Source organism: Hoplias malabaricus, chromosome 2 (assembly GCF_029633855.1).
Source record: "Hoplias malabaricus isolate fHopMal1 chromosome 2, fHopMal1.hap1, whole genome shotgun sequence".
Taxonomy (NCBI): domain Eukaryota; kingdom Metazoa; phylum Chordata; class Actinopteri; order Characiformes; family Erythrinidae; genus Hoplias; species Hoplias malabaricus.
In genome coordinates, this window is record NC_089801.1 from 45,880,912 (window position 1) to 45,907,063 (window position 26,152).

At 38.0% G+C, this 26,152-nt stretch overlaps 1 protein-coding gene across 1 annotated transcript in view; it reads right to left on the reverse strand.

Annotated features, from left to right (window-relative positions):
* The window catches only part of zcchc7 (zinc finger, CCHC domain containing 7), a 73,068-nt gene that overhangs the window by 12,154 nt on the left and 34,762 nt on the right, over positions 1–26,152 (reverse strand). The window contains exons 4-7 of the mRNA XM_066659651.1: positions 15,596–15,654; positions 13,879–14,004; positions 12,353–12,523; positions 10,867–10,902 (exon numbers count right to left, since the gene is read on the reverse strand). Coding sequence (XP_066515748.1) covers positions 10,867–10,902; positions 12,353–12,523; positions 13,879–14,004; positions 15,596–15,654 — 392 coding nt within the window. The remainder of the gene's footprint in view (positions 1–10,866; positions 10,903–12,352; positions 12,524–13,878; positions 14,005–15,595; positions 15,655–26,152) is intronic.

The following is a 26,152-nucleotide window of genomic DNA, read 5'->3' on the forward strand; positions in this document are numbered from 1 at the left end:
TTTAGGATGTAGTTGGGTGTCCTTTAATGCAACATGTACAATGATAAAGTCATGATGGTTAAGTATATTTGTGCAGTGTTACATTGAAATGCAATGGACACATACACACACACACAAATACACAGTTACTGGTGAGTGGCTCTTCACATTGGCTACTGGTGGAGACATCAATAATCCCTAAAACCAGACCAAACTCAACTGTTAGCAGTACAAGCAAGCAAGCAAGCACACACACACACACACACACACACACACACACAAAGTAAACAGTCTGTGTGTTTGGCGGATTAGAGGTAGGTGTTGGGATTTGGGGCGAGTTTTGCATACGTTACTGAAAACTCTGGGGGAACCCTGGAGAAAGATTGATCAAACATTGTTTTCTCTCTCTCTCTCTCCCTCTCTCTCTCTCTCTCTCTCTGTGTGTGTGTGTATTTTGCATCCTTCTCAAAAGCACCACAGCTGAAAGCTAAAAAGTTCCACTCCAGACTCTTTGTATAAAAACTCTAATTTTAATGGAGGGATTCACCTCAATCTGTCAATTAAAAGGTAGATGAGAGATGAAGAAAAGACTGAAAGCAGAGGTGGACAAAAGACTAACGTCAGGTAATTCAATCATAAATAAATATGAAGGTAGTTGATGCACTTTATCTTGTGCTAATTAATTATAACTATATAACTTGTGTAAAAAGTGTAAGTGTTGGTTCACTAATATGTTTATAAAGAGATGACAACTGAACTGAAAACTTGTGAAATCTGAGGATAAATGATACCTGAATCATTTTCAGAAAAAAATCATAATCTAAATGAATCATGGTGAAATGAGATTTCATGCCGCACTGAATAAGAGTATTGGTAAGAAATGAAGAATCAAATAGTGACTAAATTTTGTCCAGAACAACAAAATCAAACTGAACCGCACTGTACTGATATTCTACAATGAATTCCAGACTGAATCTTTTTTGAAGAATCATAAATGAGTCGTACAGTAAAGCTGCAATAAAACATGTTGTAATCATGCTAATCATGTTCTGCCGTGACCCCCTGGTCCACTGGAATTTATTTTAAACATTCTCATTCTCACTACACTGCAACTTAGTATTGAACAAAACAACAGAGTGACACATCACTGAGTGGTGACATCACCGTCTAAAGACAAATCGGGACAGTGTTGATGATCCTTGACATTTTCAGAAATAATGGCTCACTGAATCATAATTCAGTCAAAGTACATTTATGACTCACTGAATCATTTCTTAAGGAATTGTAACTGAACTGAATCTTTCCTAGAGGTCAGAGGTTTACACTTGTGTGGCTCAATATTCAATAAGGCAACGGGTGCAGTGAAATGATATGCAGCGCACTTTCACTCATATCCTCCTCATCTCTCTCTCTTGCTCTCTCTCTCTCTTGGATGGGAGGAAGCTAAAAGATAAACCATTCCCCCCCTCATTTCAATGCCAGCTCGCCCTTCCACTCTCTCTCTCTCTCCCTCTCTCTCTCTTTGTAATTCAAATGCAGTGAGAAGAAACTGGCAGCCTACACACACACACACACACACACACAAACACACTCTCACATACACACACACACCTTGTAATTCTATCGACCTCTGTTCGCTCATGCAGTGCCACACAAGCACACACACAGCTGCCATCCGACTGATAACCAGAAACTATCCTCCAAACCAGTAGAGAGAGAGAGAGAGAGAGAGAGAGAGAGAGAGAATAAATGTGTGTGGGTATCTGGATATATGTGCATGGCGTGTGTGTATGAATAGGGGAAAAAATTATATATATATATATATTCACTCACAGAGAGATAAAAAGGTAGTCAGAGAGAGAGAGAAAGAGGGAGAGAGAGAGCATCTGTTCTGAAGTTCAGTTAATCACAGAATCACTGTGATGTAATTCTCTCCAGAATTCAGTTGAAACATGACTCTGCGCAAAAAACAGTCAAACAACAGTCTGCACAATTACACACCTCCATAACATCTTCTCTAGACCACTGAATGAATGACAAAAAGGTGAGAACATGGACAAAGGGCATGAAAGAGAATGAAAGACAGTATGAAAGTGAAGAGAGGAGGGGGGAAAAAATAATTTTTTGGGAGGGGGTATGGGGTGTTGAGAATGAGAGAAAGAACATGAAAGAATGACAAAGTGTTATGGAGTGACATTTCTGCTCATAAGGTCACAATGATGTCATCACGACAGGGGAGAGAGGGAGAGAGAGAGGGAGTGTGTGTGTGAGAGAGAGAGAGAGGGGGATAAAAGTGTTTTCACCTGGGCGTTGTATATTAAGACCCATTTTGTGTTGATATTACTTTGCAGCGAAGGCAACAAAAGGAAGCGCTCAACACATTTGGAATTTAAATCTGCCACAATTAGTAAGGTACACTTAATTACAAACATCATTTGCATGTAAACACACACAGCGGTGTGCACCGTACAATGAGACACACACACTTAACATTGGCCATGCATGGGTGAATGTCAAAGGATTATTTCGGCTACGGGGGAAGAAAAATGCCAGATCCAGAGGATATTCCAGCAGGGGGCGCTCTGTACCCACATCCTACACGCCTAGAGTCCAGTTCAACAGCCACTTAAACAAGAGACTTAACCACAGCTCCTAACACTAACATGAAACTGTCTGTCATACAAGATGCACACAGGGCTGAACGATACACAGAGATGTGAACACTGCAGTTATTTCAGTATCATTACTCTATTTTAAATTGATTGTGTTTATAGAACAAACACCAAAGACTGTTTCCCATGACATTACAACCCTCCCACTGAAGGGAAGACCACCTTAAAGAAATCCGTGTATACTAGATTACAAAACTCTTAAGTCAAATGCATAAGACATACATTTAAAGCAATAAAAATAGTCATTAAAATTACTAGAAAAACCTAAAAACAATGACGTTCCACAGAGGGCCTGCAGTAAGCAGTGGTCTAACACTCTTTCCTAAGAAAACAACACCAAGCAGAAAATTATCCAAACATGCATAATATTTACACATGAATCAATCAATAATTACATTTTATCAATATGTTGTAATGTGACAGATTACATATATTTGACAGGAACTACAATTTTATACCAGAAACATTAAAATCTAAATTTAAAAATAAACCCTCACCTATTAATCACTGGAAACTAATTTGCTAATTATGTTTGTTGTTATTATTACAGCCTGAAAAAGGGGGTTTAATAATACACTGTTTAAAAAAATGAAACTAAAAATTAAATAAATAAAATCAATTTATAAGCTAAAGAAATTTGGCTAATAAACATACATTTAAAAAATGATCTAAGACCACCTCATTAATCTAGCAGTTAATGTTTGGGCTAAAATGAGGTTACATACACTAGAAATAAAAACAGATTTCATGAATGAACATGTTGCAAAATATATGTTCTAATGAAAAAAGCTTTAAATGTATATTACTGTAATATTATACTTTATTCAACAGATTTTTTATTATTTATTTTTGTCAGGAACTCATGTTAGCTGTATTGAAATAGTCTGAATTCAATGTAGGATCAAGTTTTCATCCTACATCACAGTTTTCTCACTTTCTGTGAATGTTTGTGAATTCATTCTAGATTTCATTCTGAGTCCAAACTAGTGAGATTTAACATTTTGGCCATCTTCACACAGTTCATTTGTTGTCAGAACTGTGTGAAACAAAGATCGAAATGGAAAAAAAGAGAAGAAAAGATAAATACAGAGAGAGAGAGAGAGAGAGAGAGAGAGAGAGAGAGAGAGAGAGAGAGAGTGGGAAAGCACAGAACAGCTTTATCTACAAATTTAAGCAGGAGATTCTGACAGGAAACCCTGCTGAGATGATCAATACACACACACACACACAAAAAAAAAACCCAACTAAATGTCAGGGTGCTTCGTCAACTCTCTCACCCTTATCTTCCTTTTCAGACCAATCAGTGTGTGCAGTTTTAACACCCTTGTGGAATGTTTGTGTTTTTGAATATATAATCTAAACATATATAACACACCCTTAAATGTGTACAGAGACCACATTTAATTGTCCGTTTTTATGCCTTTTTTTTATGTTTGTCTTTTCAGCAAAATATATCCAGATGTCCTCCTTCACTTTTGCTGTAATTCCAGTTTAAAACCCTTAGATGGCGCTGTGAGTCCAACTCTCCTCCCTTCATTCCCACACATCGGAAAAAGAAAAGCTCTCTCTTCTTTTAACTGTTTCTCTTCCTTCCTTCCTTCTCCATTCTACTCACCCCTTGCTTCCTCAATCCCCCGTTTTTAATCAAAAGCAACTTGTGACAAAAATTCTAAACTCACTCATTTCTGTAAGAGCCCAAATTAGAATTTCTAAATTTAAAATTTGCCTCTGAATTCAATTACGGCAATCTTCCGTTTTACCGCGCAAGGGATTATTGCGCTAATCAAATTTTAGAGCAGAAGCTGGATTTTGGAAATGCTAATTAGCAGCTAATATCCTCTCAGAAACTCTCACACAGACTCCTTTGGTGTAACACTTTCTGATCACCTCAGTATACTTACAAAATGTGGTCGAGACAGAATTTTTTTTTTTTGACAAAAATAAGAAACAAGTTTCTCTTATTTCCATATTCAATATCTGGACAAATCCATATCCTAGCATTCCTGTAAGAAATGCTGTAATCCACACAAAGTGTAAAAATAAAAGTCCTAGTAAAATTCACCAGGACATTGCGTTTTAAAAGTAGGCAAACCCATAAAAATGCATCTTTCAACTGAGTGTTTAAATCTCTCTCTCTGCCTGTTTATTCTGGGTTAACTAGTTATTCTCTAAAACTGAACCTGCTGTATATGATTCTTTGATGGAACAATATAGAGCCAAATAGAGTTCCACTACAGTTACAAAGGTGAAAGATCCTGTTTTTTGGTCCTTTACAGAGCTAGTATGCTTAAAAAACAGAAATGCACCAAAAAGGTGACAAATCTATAATAAAGATTGTTGTTACCAATTTTTTGAGCTGTTAAATAGACCAGTTTCATATACAAATTGACACAATTTAACAGAGTCTGAAACCGTATAACCAGGTCTAAAATTTGTTGCTAACTGGTGGGTACTGCCTTTTTTGTTAGCTACATTAGCCTTTTAGCTCCAGCCTAACTAAGTAACATGCAAAACTGAAAAAAACTAAAAGAGAAACCTGTAAAGTATAATTGTGGACAAATAATCAATGTAATCTGGCTATGTACACAGTGACACTTGGCTGTAAATCAGCAGCTAATATTAGAGGTTCTACACGTCAATGTTCTTTTGTGTTGGTGATTAATTTTTTATGAATTTCCAAGCATAACATGGACACTGTCAGAATTGTGAATTCTGAAGACATAACAGTCATTTTCTCTTCACGATTCTACCTGATGTTATGACACAGGTTTTATCCTTATGCCTAAACCATGTGGGACCCCACTCTGTGGAGCATAAACTACCAAGTTAAGGTACAACTGGCTTATTGGGTTTTATATAAAAAATAACCTGTGTTTTTTACGATACTGTGCTACCTGATTACACTTTTTTTTCTGAGAAGGTCAGCTTTTCTTTACGTGATTTAGCACCCCATGTTTTGATGCAAAAGTCTGGTAGCCAGCAGCTTTGGTTCTGTCATTTTTCCCCCCTCGTTTTATTCCTCCTTCTCTCGTTCTCTCAGGGGGTGTTGTGGCAGAGGGTCGGAGGAGTTGGGAGGTTGTTTGTTAGTGGAGACAGGTGCGGATAAATAGAGCCAGCAGCAAGGACTCTACTGACAGAATGCCTTTTCACACCTGACTGACCCTAGCACAGGGCCACAGCTCCCCAAAGTAGCACACGCACGCACACACGCATGGTCGTGCGCGCGCACACACACACACACACCTGCACTGTACTTAACTTTGAGCCCTCAAAAGTCTTGGATAGTTTAAAGGCCTTAAACGCCGTCTGTTGAGGGTAAGTCCATTTAAACTTGGTTTACAAACACACACACACACACACACTCTCTCTCTCGCTCTCTCTCTCTCTCTCTCTGTCTCTGTCTCTGTCTCTCTCTCTCTCTCTACAGGGCAGGACCCAAAGGATAATAGTAGCACCACAGCAGATGGGCCAAACCCAGCAGAACCAAAACAGGCTCCATATGAAATTATTATCATCAACTATTACCCTCCATTACAAAGGCAGTCAAAAGCCATTACATATATCATTACACCAGGGCAAGGGCAGTCTCTGTGTGGGTTTGTGTGTCTGTGTGCATGTGTGTGTATGTGTTTGTAAACCTAGTTGTGTGTATGCGTGAGATGTTATGGTTGGGCTATAGCATCATTCATGAAGAGCTAAATTACTAACACCAGAGTATAATGTAGTTATGGTCCGTACTTCTAGTACCATTCCAGTCTATTGTAATTAGGGGTGGATAATGTGGTAAAAACATACATAATGGTACATAATATTCAATATGTTTTTCTGACAATTCAGAACACACTATGACCAAATCCAGTTGATAAATATATTTTACATATTTACAGCATAATCTATTCTAATTATATAATAATTCATTTAATTCATTATCTGTAACAGCTTATCCAATTCAGGGTCGCGGGTGGTCCAGAGCCTATCTGGAATCATTGGGCATTACAGATAATGAATGAATGAATGAATGAATGAGTATCCTCAAAAGAATGCATATTGCTGCAACACCTTGTTTTACTCATTCATGTTTATTGTTTAAAGGAACACTACGTGGTATTTTTACCCTAAAATTACAGCTTATATTGAAAGTTCAAGCTGAAAATATACAATGGTGGACTTGCTATTTACTGATACACCTCTGACAGCTATTAAGCACCTCGACAAAAAACAAAAACTTAATTTGGTTGAAAATTTTAAAAATATATAAAGTTTCCCTACCACTCTCTTTGCACTAACCAATTATATCCATGCATAATTTCCATCCAATGCACCTAGATTCAGGATTTAAAAGTGATCATGGCAGGGCCTCATATATACACATCAACTATTTGAATCAAAAAACCCTCAAATCTTTTGTCCAAGAATTTGAACTCCCTGCAAGAGATTTCTTCAGGTGTTCACAACAGGCATATTCTTAATAAGAATGACAATATCGACAAAATAAAATTACCACCCTCAATAAAATACTATTTTATGAAAATTCAATTATTTGACACACCCTGCAAGGTAATTTCTAATTTATATCCACTTCTTAAATCACCGAAGCTGCATAATTCCTTGTATATTAAATGTAAGTGTGAAACTGGATTAAAGAGATCTCCATAGAAAATTGGAAAGATGTATGTTCTGAATGCCATGTTCTAAATACTTGTTTTAATGATTGGACAGAATTAAATTATAAGCTCTTTGCTAGATATTTTAGAACACCCCCATAATACTGTGAGGATTGGCTCATGTTTGATATTCCTGTTCCTAAAGAGTCTTTGGTATCACTGCTGGGAGCTGTTGCCCATGGCTTTGACAATAGGTCAGATGTATTTCCTTCAGGTTTTAATTGCAGCAGCAATTAATGGTATAACTGTGAACTGGCTCAAAACCACTGCCCCAACTTAAGAATCCTAGATACAGTGCCTATGGGTGATACAATATGAAAAAAGTAACATAGGTAGAGTTGGAGTCCAGCATTGTTAATAATGCTTTGAGAACACTGTATTTGAACCAAACTGTGTATGTTATATCTCTCCTTTCAAGCCATTATATTGTCTTGTATTAGGGTTGGAGTGTAACTGAAACTCTGTGAATGTTCATTTATTTACATGTGAACTGTGGATGTTCTAAGGCCTGACTGTAAATTGGTGACAAAAAAAAAAAAAAAAAAAAATTAATGTCAGTTCTAGAGGAATAGATGTACACGTTTGGATCAATAAAATTCAGTTTTGTTTTATTTTATTTTTATTTAGTATTTTCTCATGTTATAAAAATGTTGAATATGAAGATGATATTTTTGTGACATCACTCTGTGTTGGTTGGTTTTGGCAGGGGGGGTGCAGCATGTTTGTTCATATATATGTGGGACTGGGGGAAATCCTCTTTATAATACAAGGAATTTGGAAAAAAAAGTGCTTTAAAAATGAATAGCCCTGGGCTGAAGAAAAGGAAATTGAAAAATCAATACTTTACGATGTTTCTACTTAGTGTGACATAGACTAGTGCTAAGAGTGTGGCCTTTTCATTAGACAGGCAAACTAATTAGGCTGTGTGTGTGTGTGGTTAGGTGTGTGTGTGTGTGACAGGTCGAGTGACTGCTCGGCTGGCAGCCCATTTCATGCTTTATCACGTCTTTTAATTGACAAACAACCTGCTCTTTTCTCTTAAACTGAGGTCTATATTCCACTACTCTGAATGTCTGTGTGGGAGAGAGAGAGAGAGATAGAGAGAGAGAGAGAATGAGAATGTGTGTGGTTTTGTGTATGTGCAGATGTTTCAGAATGCCCCTTGATGTTTGGCTGTGTGTGTGTGAGACTGTCACATGCCTCCTCAGCCCCATGAATCTTTGGGGAGCCAATGCTTTCTGACTTCGCCAATTACCTACTTTCAGCCTGTTCCTGAACTCAACAAGCACGTGCACACACACACACACACACTTCACAATTTAAACCCTAAAAACCTTGAACCATAAGATAATGTATGAAGTACATGAAATACATTAACTAAACACAGTAAAACATCATATTTTAAAAAGTATGTATATGTGTATTACTCCTGAAAATGTGCTTTAGTATTATCTTCAGCAGAAGAAGAAACACATTTACTGATCCACATAGGGAAAGTTCTCTGCTTTCTCTAGTGAACACACAAACACACACTAGTGAGCAATACTTCACACACTAGGGGCAGTGAACACACACACACACACAACCGGAGCAGGGGGCTGCCAACCACCTTGGTGCCCGGGGAGCAGTTTGGGGGTTAGGTGCCTTGCTCAAGTAGACTTCAGCCTTGAATAAATTTATCCTTGCCGGTACCGCAAATTGAACCGGCGACCCTCTGACTTCAAACTCGCTTCTCTAACCCCAAGCCACCAGCTGCCCCCAGAGGTGCACTGTTCCCAGTCTAACATGTCTAATGTGAATACTTCTAAGTAAATATGTTTCTAAAGTAGTCAAAACACTTACTGAAATTTAATTAGTACTACATACAAAAGGCTTTGTTGGCGATGACAGCTTCAAAACACCTCCTTGTTTGGAGAAACTAGTCACATGCACTGCTAAGGTGTGATTTTGGCCCATTCTTCCACACTAACACTCTTAAAACCCAGAAGGTTCCATGAGCTCCTTGCATGAACTTTAGTTCCTTCCATAGATTTGCAACTGGATTCAGGTCTGGTGATTGGCTGGGCCATTCTAGCAGCTTTTCTTTTTCTTTCTCTGAAACCTTCCTTGGCTTTGTGTTTGGGATCTTCTTCATCCTGGTAGATGATGACAGCAGAGTCTCGGTTCATTAGTCCATTCATTCTTCTTTCAAGTATATGAAGAGTGTCAGTGCCGTATGCTGAACAACAGCCCCACACCATGATGTTCCCACCTCTAAACTTCACTGCAGGTATGGTGTCTTTGGGGTGACATGTAGTGCCTTTTGACCTCCAAACATGGTGTGTGTTATGGCATCCAAAGAGTTCAATATTGGTCTCATTTGACCAGAATATATTCCCCCGGTATTTCACAGGTGTGTCTAAATGTTGTTGAGCAAATTTTAAACAGCAATATTTAGCAATGGGCAATGGAGCCATGCGTGGTGAGCGTGCTTACAGGCCATGGCGGTTGAGTGCATTACTTATAATCTTCTTTGACAACATTCTACCTGCTGATTCCAGGTCTCCACAAGAGGTCCTTGACTCTTGGACAACCTTGTGATAGTTTTTTCCACTCCTCTGTCTGAAATCTTGTGGGGAGCACCTGATTGTGGCCAGTTTATGGTGAAATTATGTTCTTTCCACTTCCGGATTACAGCCCCAACAGTGCTCACTGGAAGGATCTGTAGTGTAGAAATGATTCTATAACCAATGCCATCAGTAGGTTTTGCAGCAGTAAGGTTGCAAAGGTGTTAAGAGAGCTCACTGGTTTTACCCATCATGAGATCAAGTATCTTGTGTGGCACCTTGGTAATGAGACACTTTTATAGGCCATCAGTTGAACAAGCTGATATTAATTTGCAAGATAAAGTGGCAGATTGTTTTGTAATTACTGACAGATTTCAGCCGGTCTCATAATTTCCATGGCTTTTTGCACCTCTCTTTCTTCATGTGTTCAATTCACTGTGTCATTTCTCATTACTACACATACCTTATGGACATCTATGGTTTGATTTCTTTGCATGTGTGGATTGGATGTGCTGTTACCGACATCTGGTGAGAATTTCATGTCAATAGCACCTTTAGAAATATATATAGAGTATTTCCTTCGAAAACTGGTGACGTGTTCAATACTTAATTCCCTCGCTGCATTTCTAAGAGTATAATATCAACTTATTACAACGTAAATCTTTACATATTATACACTCTGATATTGAAGCTGTAAATACATCTCTTACGATCATACTGTATCGTCATAAAGAGACCAAGAGAAAGGCAAAGCCAAACAGTGGAGAAGGCTATGTACTAAAGTGTGTCTTTGTTGAGGTCTGAGAAGCTAATCTACACTCACATACCACTGAGAGTCAGCGGTTTGTATTTACACACTGTCGCACAAAGGCAAAAACCGCTGGGACACTGGCAGACTATACAGCACAACACAATCCCAACTAATAACACTTATGAGGGGTGCGTGTGTGTGTGTGTGTGCTCACTGAACTATAAAATGAATGTAATAGACAATAAATGTCTTACTGTGATGTGGTACTGTCTCCAAATGTCTGGACAGGCCTGTGTAGAGAGAGAAAACACAGAGAATTAATCTAATTGTTAAGGCCTAACTAATGAGATTAACACGCTTTGTTGTATCTAACTAAAGAACAAAAAGTCTCACGGCATCATTTTCCAATCAAATATTATATTGATCCTTGGTGATCCCTATTAATGTTTTTATTAAATGATACTAACAGTGGCATCTAGGCATTACTATCATACCTGAACAGATTTAGTATAACAAACATGATTATTTATAGAACAAATCAGCCGAAACATCCACTTGTCTTTATTTAGGGTTTTATTCTCCTAATTTCCCATTAACCTGTTCCCACTTGCAGACATCATAGCAGCCATGTTTTACGGTGTATTTTAACCATTTCTGATGATATCAGTTCCAGGTAAAACTTGTCAGTGCTTGAGGAAGACAAATCAAATTTATTTATATAGCGCTTTTCACAACTGATGTTGTCACAAAGCAGCTTCACAGAATTCCAGTAAGACAAAGACAGATTCTTATTTAGATGTATATTTTCAGCTACTCAAACTCTGAGTAGTTTTATCTGTATTTATCATTTTCTGCTGCTGCCGGATTTGAAAATAACCATAGTAATCAGTCTGGATTTAGGGTAACACAATTGTAATTCATAATTCAAACATTCCTTCACTCATAACTGTTGTGTTTCATTAAAAATAACAATTATCTTATTATTAAAAAAAAAATAAAATAAAATGTATTACACTAGGAGCAGGTAAAAAAAAAAAATCATACCTAGAATTCCTTTGGTTTTTAGAGGGTTTTTAATTAAATGAAAAATGACAAAGTATCAAAAGAATATTTTAATTTTGAATTATAATTTCATATGGGTTATTGTAAAACAATTTGAATCCTATCTGAATGCCTAGTTGTTCTTCAGGGTGTTGGAAAAGGGAGAAGAGAAAGAGAAAGAGTGAGAGAGGTTTTACAATGTGGTACAAAACTCTTTGCCAAAACTCATAAGTTGTATTTATGATTTATAATGTGTTCTTTGGCAACAGATGAACCCTTTTTAGCTGCTACACAGAACCTGTGTGAATGAGGTTCTTTAAGGCAAAGATATAACAACTAGCAGTGAATAAATGCATTAATGTTTTTTTGTCTGGTTGTATATGTAAATGTAGAACACTAACTACGTTCCTCAGGACTCTGTCTCTTTCTTTCTCTCTTTGTGGGCTTGTTGTGCAATGTGTGTGTGCTTCTTACACACACGCGCGCGCACACACACTCGTAGCCTGTGAAGCGTCTGTCTTAATGAGAGAAGGAGCGACCCAGGGGAAGGACATACACACGAAAACAAGCCCCCGCTGTAACACTTGGCGAGCGACTCTGCACCAAATACAAACGCACAGCGTGACAGGTCTCTCCTGCTTTTTTCCCCTCCTCTTCACCCTCTCCACACTGTGGAACACGTGTTGTGCTGTTACTCACGTCAAAGAAGTGTCCGATCATGCCGCAGCGGTGACAGCGCTTATGCCAGTAAACTTTCTCCAGACAGTCGTCGTACGTGTGTCCAGGCAGAGAGCAGTTGGAGCAGTGGCGATTGGGGCAGGTTTTCACAAAGTGACCCTGGACACCACATAAGGAACAACAAGGCAGCTTCTAAAAAAAGAAAAGAAACAGAGAGAATCAGAATATACTAGCACAAGCTTGAAAGACAGCTTGAAATTCACAAGGGCTTTCCTGAAAAAGACGTTGTATGGATGACAGCATGTTGCTTCCAAGCCTGTGTATGTATGTATATATATATATATATATATATATATATATATATATATATATATATATATATATATATATATATATATATATATCTTTCAGCATTAACTTAACAGCCTTAACAGATGTGCAAGTCACCCATGCCCTGTGCAATAACAAGGAGGATGATCACTCTCCACTCCTCTTCGCCCAGAGGGTGCAGCATCCATGATTTCCAAAAAGAATTTCCAATTTTGATTTGTCAGATCACAGGACACTTTTCCACGTCGCCTCAGTCTTAAATGAGCTCTGGCTCAGAGAAGGCAGCAGCAGTTCTGGATCCTGTTCAAATAAGCTTTTGTGTTTGCTTGTTAAAGCTGTGTTCACAGACAGTGGTTTTGGAAAGTGTTCCCAATCACTGAGCCCATGCAGTGATTTCCACTACAGAAACTCTACAGTCTGTTTTTAACACAGTGTTGTTTGAAGGCCTGAAGGATCTCATTTTTTACTACTGGTTTTAAGTCTTGTCCACTGCAAATCCTCAGAATCTTTTAACTCTAAGTTCTGTAGATGATGACATCAATTCTTTGCTATTTTACATTGGGAAACTTTATTCTTGAACTATTCAAAGAATGCCCCCCCCCCCTTTTCTTTACTTTTTAAAGCCTCTGCCTCACTGAGATGCCCCTTATAAACCCAATCATATTAACCTGATTAGTTGTGAGATGTTCCAGCAGGTAATTGTTCTAGCATTACACAAATGTACCCGTTCTTTTTTAGACACACTTCAAAAGTTTGTATAATTTGTCATTAGCATCAGATTCAACATGGGCAAACATTTAAAACAAACAAATAAACAAAAAAACATTTAAAAAATATCAACATTCATCGGTTTTACATAAATATTCCCAATGTGTCAGCCAGCACTACTAACCAATCAGCAATTCTGAGAATATATCTCAAAATATATCTGATAATATCAAATATCATTTTGTTTTTATTTTACTTCAGAAGAGCAGTATCTTAAGATGCTGGACTGTATGTCTAACATGTCTTTGCATGTTTATTCTTCATCTTACTAAATTTGTAACAATAAAATCAAAAACGGGGCCAGGGTATTCTAGGGAATGTAGTATATGATGTTTACATAAAGCCCACAGCTAAGGAACTATTCAATGTTAGTCCGTTCAAAAGTGATCTAATGTCATGTATAAGATGACTTATTCAGTAGAAATATGGGTTTGTGGGTAATGTAGTACCTTGGGGCTGGGGCAGTTTTTGGAGAGGTGTCCAAGCTTTTTACAACTGCGGCAGGTTATCGTCTTCTCCGTGTAATATCGATTGGACCACCGCCTCTGTCCAGCACCTTTGTTATAAATCTGTGCCTACACACACACAAACACGTATAAATCACACTGCTCCTTATTCCAGGAATAAAAAAGCAAGATGCAAGAGTATCGCCTTTAACAAAAGAATCTACATTAGAAATTTATGTCATTCTGTATCCAGTTATATAAATAAATATATAGTTAAAAAAGAGAAACAAGGCAAACCTATTTTGCTGGATCGCCATTAGCTATATAACCATTATCACACAAGTGTTTGTTAACATGTGTTTTTTAATTATGTGAGTGTGTTCTACAGAATACATGGAGGGCAGGACTAATAAATGCAGAAATGAAAAAAGGAGCACAAAGATTTGTTTCATAATAGATAACACCGCATTCACAGTTTTACTTGTACATTTTATTTAAAAATCAATACTAGATGATCTACCACCAAAGAAGACCAAGTAAATTTTTGTTGATTTTAAGAATTACAATTACTTATTTATTCAATGTAACTGGTTAGATTAAAGCACGTGAAGTTTAAGGTTGCTGTGCGCAGCTATATGGAGTTTTCTAAACACACTAACGCAATAAAACATCTCTCCACCACAAAAACACACATTTACACAAAATAAGACAAATTCATCAGTCCTCCTCTCTCTGTGAGATATAATACATGTGTAAATGTTTCCAAGTCCTGAGCTGTCCTGCTGAGCTTGTGAACAGCGGAAAAAGTAACTAACGCAGAGCCAAACACAGCCCCAGAAACACACACCTGTTTTATTTCCTATTATTTATTCATATGAAATGTTGTAAATGACCCTGTCCAGCTCCACTGGGTGATAACACTGTATTTGAGACTCTGAGCTCTTTACTGAACCTAGACACGCTCACGAACGAAGCCACGATTCGCACTGAATAACCTACTATTTTTTGGTTCCAGCTGGGTACGATTTTTTTTTCTTGTTCGCATACCTGTTTATGTTGATATGTTGAAAAATGATTTATGTTGATAAAAATATCCCGAATGGTGACCGAATTTAGATCATTAACTCATTGGTGGAAAAGCGCTATGTGAAATATGGCTGAACTAACGGCAGAATGCGTAAACACATTCCTACTCATGCATGCGCGTTTCAACATTAGGAGTAAGCGAGTAAACATCAGTCAGTAAGCAAAAATGCCTCTCCTAGGCCGACCCATGTAGGTGGTCCAGCAAATACTGTTTTCTTTCATATCTTGCTTTTACAAAATAAAGTTTACAATACTTTCCATTTCCCCCAATTTAGTCCACATATAGAGTAAAACTGTGAAACATTCTGAATGTATTTTGTGATGTCACAAAAACCAGCCCATTCACAAAGATCTTTGTTAAAAATATGTTTTCTTCTGATTTACTGGTAAGACAGTTTCAGAAATCTACCGACAATGCACTTATGCATGGAGTTTCAAACTGGATGCACTGTAAGCTCATAAATAATATTAATTAAAACACAATATTATAATTATTATTAGTAGTAGTAGTAGCAGTAGTACTATTTCTTTATCTGGGCTTTAGCCAAATGAGAGTTAAGGAATTAATATAAGCATCACTTATCAAGTAAAACAGTGTGTACGGAGAAAGCAAACAGTCATTTATATTTCCAACCTCCTTGTCTTTTTCTGAGACCGCCCAGCTCTGGAGACCCTCTCCAGCTAGCAGAAAATCTACAAAAAAGGGAAGAGAAACACATGATCAGTATAAATGCAAATATTGATTACATTAAACTTTATAGAGAGATAGAGAGAGAGAGAGAGAGAGTTAGTGTGTGTGTGTGTGTGTGTGTGTGTGTGTGTTCAGGAAGCCCCTCTCCCCTGCTTTGACCTTATTTATATACCTTTAACATTCTCTAGAGAGAGTAGACTGTTACACAGCTGCACAACAACATCAGCCATGACTTCAAACTCACACACAGCTGGATTAACCCCCCACCTATCTCAATTAATGTAAACAATACACTAATTGTATGCGAGGCTTTGTATGCAGAAATTTTCTTGAGAATTTTAAAAACAAGATATATTAAACAAAAATATATTAAAAACCATTTCTATTACATGCACCAGCTACATCTGAAAAATTCCTCCAATAATCAGTAAATTGATATGCAGAAGTGTTTCCTACAGACTGTGTAATTATTTTCACATGGATTCTGAACTCAATAATCGTACAATTACAGACTGTAGTCCAGACAGATGCTCCGCATACCTTGCCTCCTTTCCCCCTGTTCTTCAATGGTCAGGACCACCACAGAGCAGGTATGATTCGGGTGGTGGATCATTCTCAGCGTTTCAATGACACTGACGTGGTGGTGTGTTAATGTGGATCAGACACAGCAGGGCTGCTCGAGCTTTTAAAACCTTCAGTGTCACTGTTGGACTGAGAATAGTCCACTAACCAAAAATATTAAGCCAAGAGCATCCTGTGTCCTCTGATGAAGAACTAGAGGATTGCACCGAGCCTGCGCTGAGCCTGCACTGAGCCGCATATCTGTGAGGACAATGTTGAATAAAGGATTTGTAGAGTGCTTGAAATGTGCAGTTTAGCTCAGCACAGCCCGGCATTTCACACCGACATGTGTTTATGATAAAAACCTGTTTCTGAGAGAGTACGTTTCAGCAACAGGTGCTGGAGAAACAGACGAGTATGAAAATAAGTGAAATAAGACCTATAAATAATAAGGATCTACACTGTTTAGAAACACAGCTGGCCAGCTAACAGGCACTTGTGGTTTAGCACACCACAGCAGATGGTTTTCCAGCGAACTGAGGCTCTAAACACACATATTTAGAGGATAAAGCCTCATACTTGTAAGCACAAAGTCAAGTGAAGTGTGTTCTGAGTGTCTTGTTTTTTTTTCAGCTTCCTTCCTCTCTTTTACCTGCTCTTCAATGGTCCCCCACAGAGCAGGCATGATTTGAGTGGTGGATCATTCTCAGAGCTGCAGTGACACTGATGTGGTGGTGGTGTGTTAGTGTGTGTTGTGCTGGTACAGGTGGATCAGACACCGCCATTGCTGCTCTGTTGGACTGAGAATGAGCCACCAGCACATTCATATCTGCTTTGTGGGGGTTCTGACCATTGAAGAGCAGAAGTGAAAATAAAATCAAAGTGAACGATAATTAATAAATAATTGATATAATTTTTATCTTATTTATCATACTTCCAAAATTTCAAGTGTGTGTTAAACTTCGGCTCTTATTTTCCCATTAAATTTGGAGCACAGTGGGATTTCTCATGCAGACTGTGTGTGTGTGTGTGTGTGTCTGGTGCCCCCAAACACATTGTCCAAGAGCCCCCCGAAACACCCCTAAGGAGCCCCACTACAATAGACAGGAAACATTTCCTTTAATCCTGATATCCCCCCATTTCTCCCTGTTTTTCCTCACTCACTCTCTCTCACACACACACACCTCCGTGCTCCTATGTGGGGGAACCGTCTCGTCAGTCACGGGCCAGCAATCACACACAGCGAGGGAGAGGAGGAGCTCAGTATGATAATCCTGCCACGGCTATTCACAATGACACCACACACACACACACACACACACACACACACTAAATCATGGTGTGCCCTGCTCAAGTAACATCAAATAACCTACATATACAGTATAATACACAAAAAATCTAATACACATGGTGAAATATATAGAGGCACATCTTACACACAAACACATACACCTTTGCCACCAGTAGAAGACACCTACCAGTAAGCCTTTTACACACATTCACATACACACACACTCTTATCAATCTACAGTATTTTCTGTGTCCACCATTTGCTGTTATAAGACTGAACAGCTCAGTTCAATCTTAGCAGTTGGCTACATTTTTCTGTTGTTCACAAGTTATGTGACAAAGGCAGCTTTAAAGCTCTTCTGTGTTTGGCCTGATTGATAAGAGTCCTGTATGTTTTAACCATTACTTCAAAAATGCCAGGTTACAAACTATTTTTTTTAAACTTATTTACCTCAGACTTCCACATTTCCTTGTACAAGAAAGGCAATGTTTCAACTGGCAACACCCCCCTCACCCCCAAAGTGCAGTCCTTATCCCCACCAAAGGGGGCACTACAGAAATTAAGTCTGGTTTAGCCTTCAAGGGAAAAGACAGGGAAATTCGAGAGAGAGAGAGAGAGAGAGAGAGAAGACAGGGATGAAGAGTGCGGAGGGAGTTGAGGGAATTGCGACAGATGCTACTTGTCAGTCTCTGAGGTATGCTAATTAATATAGAACCAACAAATAAAAATAAGAGGTGCGAGCTTGTGCGTGTGTGTGTGTGTGTGTGTGTTAATTCCAGCTGACTAATAGTCTGAGAGAGACGAAAGCTGGCGTGTGCCTGGCGACTGTCACTAGGCCCTAAGAGAACAAGGCGGATGTGGCAGAGAGGCTAATTAGCTGAGAACCTGAGAGACAAGCATCTGAATGTGTGTGTGTGTGTGTGTGTGTGTGTGTGTGTGTTTAAAACTGAAAAAGCACTTTCAGTTTTAATCCTCTGGTTACCATCACTACAAATCGAAAACTTGTAGCTAGCACCACAGAAGAACTCACAGACGCACCCTACCCAACCCCTGTCTCAATTCAGCAGTTTCTTCCAACTTTGTGGACACCGGATTATCCAACATTTCTTCTAAAGAGTGTTAATGGATCAATTCTAGAGCTGGACAATAATTCAATATGAAAATCTATTGCAATATAATATTCTTCAATAACAATGATATGATTTTTAAACATCCAAGAGGTTTATGTTTGATTGTGATGTCATGTTCCTGGCCATTTTTCCTGTGGCTTATTTAGTGTTTATATCGCCATTTGAAATATATCATATCGACCAAAATTTAAACAAACATTTTGATATCAATTTTAGTCATAGAGTCCAGCCCTAGTCAAATCTACTCTTGTGGGAGGCTTTACACTAGATTTCTGTGAGGATTTGATGTCATTCAGCCATGAGAGCGTTAGTGAAGTCAGGTACCTGTGTCGAGATGATTCACCAACTCATCCCACAGGTATTGATTGGAGCTTTATCACGGCAGGGAACACAGTCCTACTGTTTCACAGCCCAGGACTGGCTCTGTACATCACTGTACTCTTGTCCTTACCTTTCTCTCCCGCCATCTCTCTTAATGTAACTTGTTAAAAAAATAATAAGATAGCCACTTAATAATCAATACAACACAAATCTATATTAAACCTATGGTTAAAAAAAAAGCAAAGCTTGATTTTTCAGTTATTTTAATTTTATTATTGCTATTTTTTTTACTGGCCCCCAACGCCCTCACAACTAATCTCCCTTCTATACCAACATAGTGTGAAGTGAGAGAACAATGCAGTTACTTAATACAAACCAGAAACCGTCTGTTTTTTGTTTGTTTGTTTGTTTGTTTTAAATTTGAAACATGGAGCTTCTCTCTCTCTCTCTCTCTCTCTCTCTCACACACACACACACACACACACACAAACACACATACACACATACACACATAGAGCCCCTTCTGTCTTTTTGTCTCCCATAACAACCTCCTTCAAGTGTAACTGTGTGGGCTCCTCTTGGAGCCTGGTTCTCTTGTGGGATGGAGGGGGTTAAAGAGGGGGTGGGATTTGTTGGGGGTCTGTGCCCCAACACCAGATCAAAGCCCCTGCCCCCCAACACACACACACACACATAGTCACCACGTTAACCAGTTCTGGGGGTCGGGACACTTTTGTCCCGGGCTGTTGACGTCTGCTATTAAGGCAGTGCGCCGGACAAAAGCAGCGGAAGAGAGGCCGAGAGTCAGATTAATACAACTCTACACAACAATAGAGAGAGCAAGAGAGAGCGAGAGAGAGAGAATGAAAAGTGGCTTTGAACCCTGCAGTGTAGGCCAAGAGATAAGTAACAGGAGAAACTGTATCAGTTCTTAAAAATAATCCCCTCTTCTCTATAACTAAGGTCAAAATATATAGGGTAAATATTTAATTGTGATTTTTTAGAGCAATATTTCAGTTGTGATTTATATTGCATTTATTAAATTATTATTAAATGATTTTGCACAAATGAAGTCAGAACCCAATGCAGTGTTCACTTCCTGTGAAGATTGCTATAACAATTTATTATTGAGCAAAAGATTAATTTATATTTATTTAACAAAGATTTACAAATATTCTGGCTTCATTATACCCAAAAGTAAATGCCTTAAGATTATGGTAAGGCAATATAATAGTTAAGTATTTTGGGGTCATTTTTCATGTTCACAATATGAGAAGTGCCATCAAACCTTCAAACACTCTGATTAAATTTACATGATTGACTTTTTAACTTACATTCCCTAGATTTATTTAGAATGTTGTGTTAATGATTAACTAGTGATACGTGGTGAGACACAAGTGACAATGTGACTATAAATCACTAGCAGCAATTTTAATCAAAAAACACTTTTTAGAAAATTCAGCGGACATTTCCTCACCATTTGCTGCTCTCAAGTCTGTTTGCGCACTGGAAAAACAACTAGTCTCAAACTTTCTCTCTCTGTTTGTGGCAGAGAAACTGCGCAGACAGAGCAGAGACCTCAGAACATTGAAAAGCATTGAAAAGAGTTAAAGGTATTGCTCTATTCCTGCTCCATAGGTGTGTAATATTGACTTATTTTTGTTATTTTGGATTTTTTATGTGGAATTTACTTAGGGAGATCACTGACTGCAAGAAATGTAAACACAGACCAAAAGTGAGGGGAAAACAAAACAACTCAAATTACCAATGAGTTTAGGTGATCATTGAAACAGTCAATAAAAACCTACAGACAAGTTAAACTTCAGTCTTGTACAAACAACATTGATTTACCCTCAAACCGTTCCATCTTAAACTATGTAGAGCTTCTGGAACATAGTACAGCAGTTCGCCATATCAACGTTGACGTATAAAGCCAATCGTAGCTTTCCAAATATCAGCCCTAATACTGAAATCCCTAAATCTCTAAGGCAGCGATAGCAGAGGCATAATCCTCTTCTCAATTTTACAAAACTTAGAGAACAATAACTGTTTCAGCAATTATTTGGACTAACATTGTAAGTAAACGAGAAACTGTCCCTGAAATTTTTACTCAGCAAATTAAGAGATCCAAATTCAAAAATCAAACTTACTATGTACCTCCTTCCCAAAAACACAATAAAGTATTAGTATTTTAACTTGATTGTTTTGATTACATTTTTAAATAATATAGATGCTACTAATACTAATGTACTTATATTGTGTTCATCTTACATTGATTCTTCTGTCTTAAAAGCTTCAGTCTTAAGAAGGGCCAATGTGATTAATCACATTTAACGTCATGAAATTGTGCAATCTAATACATTTATTTATTTTATTTTTATTTTTTTGATCGACAGCACTAGTTTTACATCATAAGTGCAGTAGTGAAGGTATCCATTTTAGACTATGGCCACTCTGATGCACTAGGTGTCAGCTTTTACCCTCTACGCTCAGCAAAGAAAGGAAGAAGTCTAGCTGTTCACTTACAACAGTAAAAACCAGCAGAATTTTTGGATTTAGTGAGTAATGTGCTTTCAGTATTGAAATTAAGGGGAAAAATCAAGTTGAGAAACACATCATACTAAGTGTTTAACCCTTTCTTGTCTATGATTAGTGATATATTCTCAGCTAAAAGTGTGTATGAATGTGTGAGAAAAAGAAAGGCATATCTCAATTGCATTATTGCAGTATGGTACTGCGTCCAACCTGACGTACACACACTCAGACACACAGGGCTTCTTGTAAAGGTTGTGTGTTGGGGTGTGTAAGGGGCACTGAAAGACCCCCAGAGAGGCAGAGACGGGGGTCAGGGGTTTCACAAAGGCCTGACATGGACCACGGAGCAAACGCATTACCCAGCCATTCACCCTGCACAGGGCAGCCTTAATCTAATCAAAGGGTGGTAAACACACACACACACAGAGTCTGGCTCGCTTGCTTGAGCAAAGGCATCTCCTTTTTTCCTCTCTCTGCTTCACTAATATATCTCACGTTCTTCCTTCCCTCCATCACATATCCCTCCTATTTCCACCGTCACTCGACGACCTGTCCACTTCCCTCCTCTTATCCATTCTTTCAACATCAAAACAAAGCGCTCACTGGGGTGGTCCCAAATATATTTTATAACAATAACAAAAACTAAAAGTTGGCAAAGTTTGTTTTCTGAGTGAAAATCAGAAAAATCAGAGAGATCAATTAAATATATGCCCAGTTACGAATATTGGTAAAAACCTAAACACGAAGTATGCCTCAACTTACAAGCAATATATTTTGTGCTGTTTGGGTTTTTTTAATCCAATAAACAGTACTTTTATTCAAATGTGCTTAAGTATTTTTCACAAAATGAACTCTCACAAACATATAAAAAAAAAAGGGCACTGTAATAATCAATGTACCTCAAGTTATGTGAACCAATCAGATGGCTGCATTCAAATGAGCGGTGTGGTGAAATGCATCATGGTCCGTGATCACACCACAGCGAGTTAGGTGAGCAGTGGAGAGTGCGAGTGTGAAAAGCGAACAGTGTGTGACCACACACACACGATACTTCATACGTCATAAATTGAGTGAGAACGAGCAAGAAGGAGACTAACAAGTGTTCTCCCTCTCTCTCTCGGTTTAGTGCTCCCCCCTCTCTCTTAACCTTTTCGCAGAACTGCTAAAAACGCTAACAAGGATTACACTGATAACTCTATCCATTACACACTGCACATACTGTCAACCAACACACACACACAATCTCGCTATGGTCAGTCAAGCTGTGTCCGAGACAAATTTGCCTGTACGTGACAAACTACATCCATTTCAATTGAGTTTATGGCTTTTACAGTTATTGAAATTCTGAACTGAACAAGTACTTTGATGCTACCTCTAAAATCAGTAACGATCATTTCACATATATAATTCATTCACATTTATAATTCACATATGTCTTTGACATATTATGATCTAAATGACATATACTGAAAATTCTGACCCTTACAATGGTCAAAATTGTTGTTGTTGGTGTTTGTTCAAACGAGAAAAATTTCACAAAACTGAGAGCAAAAACACACGTCTGTCATTGAAAACCACAGTTTGAACAGCAGCAGAGTGAAGCTGCTATGTGAAATTATTTTTAATTATCATAATTTGCAACATTAGATGAGTGATTTGTGATTTAAAAATCACTGCTCATATAAAGTATCAACACACTAAATTTGGCTTTTTATTAATTTCATTTTTCCATTCCACCTTAAATGATACAGTAGCTATTCTGTCAGAAGTGATTCAGGTGGCCAGGCACCAGTTAAGCTTAACAATGAGACAGCAGCGATAATACAGAAGATGCAAACAATTTTAAATTGTTTGGGGTCTGTAGCACTGTTTATGAGGAGCTGATAGCCAAAAGCATTGTAAAAAAAAATTCAAACTAACTTTTAAAGTGGATAGTCACACTTATTAACATATCACATGGTTCAAAGACACCTCAGAGCTTTTTTATATTGCACACACACACGCACGCACAAATGTAATTTTGGTCCGTCTTCTTGTTCATGAAAGGGCACTTGATAAGTCATGTAGTTTTTTTCAATAGTCTTTACATGCTTGAATCTTACGCTGTGCTAAGTTGCTACACGGTCAAAGCAGTCAGCATATGGGGATGCCCCAAAAATTCTATGCCCCCAAATTATTTTTTTTAAGCTTTGTGTCTTTATTAATTATATTTTTTAAAAACTGATGGCAAACATTAAGTTAGCACAATTTAGCTATCCAATAACCAGATTATCATTTATTTTGCAATCTTTTGAGATGGAATTTTAAAAATGTGACATTTCAACACAGACAACAAAACAAAACAATTATACATGTAAACAATGGTACAAATATATATATATATATATATATATATATATATATATATATTTTTTTTTTTTTTTTTTAACAGGAGTGTGCGCAGGAGAGTGAGAGGAAAAATAGAAACACACTCCAAGGTGAGAGCTTCTCTATGATTTGTCAGTTAATATTTGTGGTCTCAAGCTCATAGAGATTATTTTCCACACATCATCAAATGCCTAAGAACATAGTGGGATATAATCCTGTGATCTTACACTGTTTAGCACAAAGAACTGTACGTGTGCTGGTATGTGTGTGGGGTTCTGATTAGTGTGGCTAAAGGCCAAATCCTTTATAAAAGATTATAACATTCAATAACAGAAATTTAAATAAACCAGATTGTTTGATGTGAAATGGTTAAATGTAGTGTCTTATATTTCTCTGCAGTGGTAATAGGAACCAGACGTCACAGTATCTATAATACAAATGTAGCCATTTTATTTATTCTGCATAATCACCTGTAAACCTGAATGTTTTATATGGAAAGCTTATATCTGGAAAGAATTCTATGTTTTTTCAAAGCCCTAGATGTATCTCTTATCTCTCCTTAAAAGAATTTTATCCTCAGGGATCAGGCAGGACACTGTTTAGTGTTTGGCATATTTTCACAGTATAAATGCATCAATAAATGATTAATACCCACCTTTTTAACAGGCCAATACAGTTTTAATTGTTAACTAACATTTACACAGCACAGCAGTTTGGAAAATGTTCCATTACTGCACAGTATATTATGCCTAAACAATTCAATTAAGATGAACATAACACTGGTAGTCCGTAATCTTAACCTTGAACCTTCTAAATTTGTGCTTGTGCTAATTGAATATAACATGAAATTTCGTTTTACTGTAACCTGAACCCTTCCCTGTTTGAAGTAAATGATATTCCCCAGTCTACAAGTCTTTGTTTATGTTAAGAGATATTAGCAACATGCTTAAATTCAAGGGGAGAACAAAACCAACTGAAAAAGAGCACTGCCACAGAAAACATTCTTTCTGATGGCTCTGGGTCGAGGCGAGAACGAAGCCAGCTAAGAAAGAGTGCTGCCCACTGTCTAACACTTCTGGGATGAGGCAAGAACAAATATGGACAAAACAGAGGCAAAAACTACAGTTCAACTGCACTTTCTAATAAGTTAATTAATTCCTAAATTTACCTGATTGAATATTTGTGTTAATGCCTAACATTCAGAGTGACTTCATGTAATAACGTTATGGGTTGGAGCTTTTATAGGCATCTACATTATAGTTTCACATATATATTATACTACATTCACATCAAAATCATCAGCCATTTAATTAACAAGGATTATTTAATAAAATAGACTTTGTCTATGATGGCTCTATGTACATTCTCGGTCAGTATGAAAAATGCTTCATAATTGGCAGAGCACCATTCTGCTCATTTTAAAAGAGAAAATAATAATTAATAAAATGTAGCATGGATAAATTTTTAGCACTTTTCTTCAGCCAATAATTTGAAACAAACAAACAAAAAAAAAAACCCATCAGACAATTACAAAAACCTGTCATGTGACTAGGGGCTCCAAACCTTTTGCACCCAGCTGTATGAAGACGTAAAACAAGGGTCATTTGCGGACCCCTGACCAGGAGCTGACAGCGACCCGCTCCTCATTACCGACGCTCCACACGGCTGCCACGTCAAATCAGGGCATGCTGCCAAAATCTGCGCCCTGCTACCCACAATGCCGAGGAGCGCTCTGTGGGTACTTCTGTGACCCCTAGTATTGCAGTGGGTGGGAGAGGGAGGGGGAGGTCTGGGGCAGGTGGCCAAACCTGTCCGTCACCGTGGCGATGCCTTGCGCAGCCGAAGGGGGCCAATTAACGCTCAGCGGGGCGCGGCATGGCTACCGCAAGGCGACCGCATGGCGACCGCACGGCGACCGCTCTCTCCAATCAGAGTGACACACGAGCAAGTGACAGGAGATAACGGGGTGTCACATGGGAGTCTCTCACATACACACACACATTTTGTTGGGCACAACAATGGCAAAAATAAATAAAGAAATATACACACATAGAGTCACATACAAAACATTAGGTACACCATTCAAATACCTTGAGAACATAAAAAAAAAAAAACACTCCCTCCACATTTTTTAAAAAGCTATAGAGGAACTAAGATCCATAACGACCACACAATTATATCTAGGAGAGCTCCAAAATTGTCCCCAAACATTTCTAGCTTTCATCTTTCAGAAACAAGAAAAAAAAAACAAGCTAAACTTTTGCCTCAGATCTGAGCACAACCAAAGGGGACCCT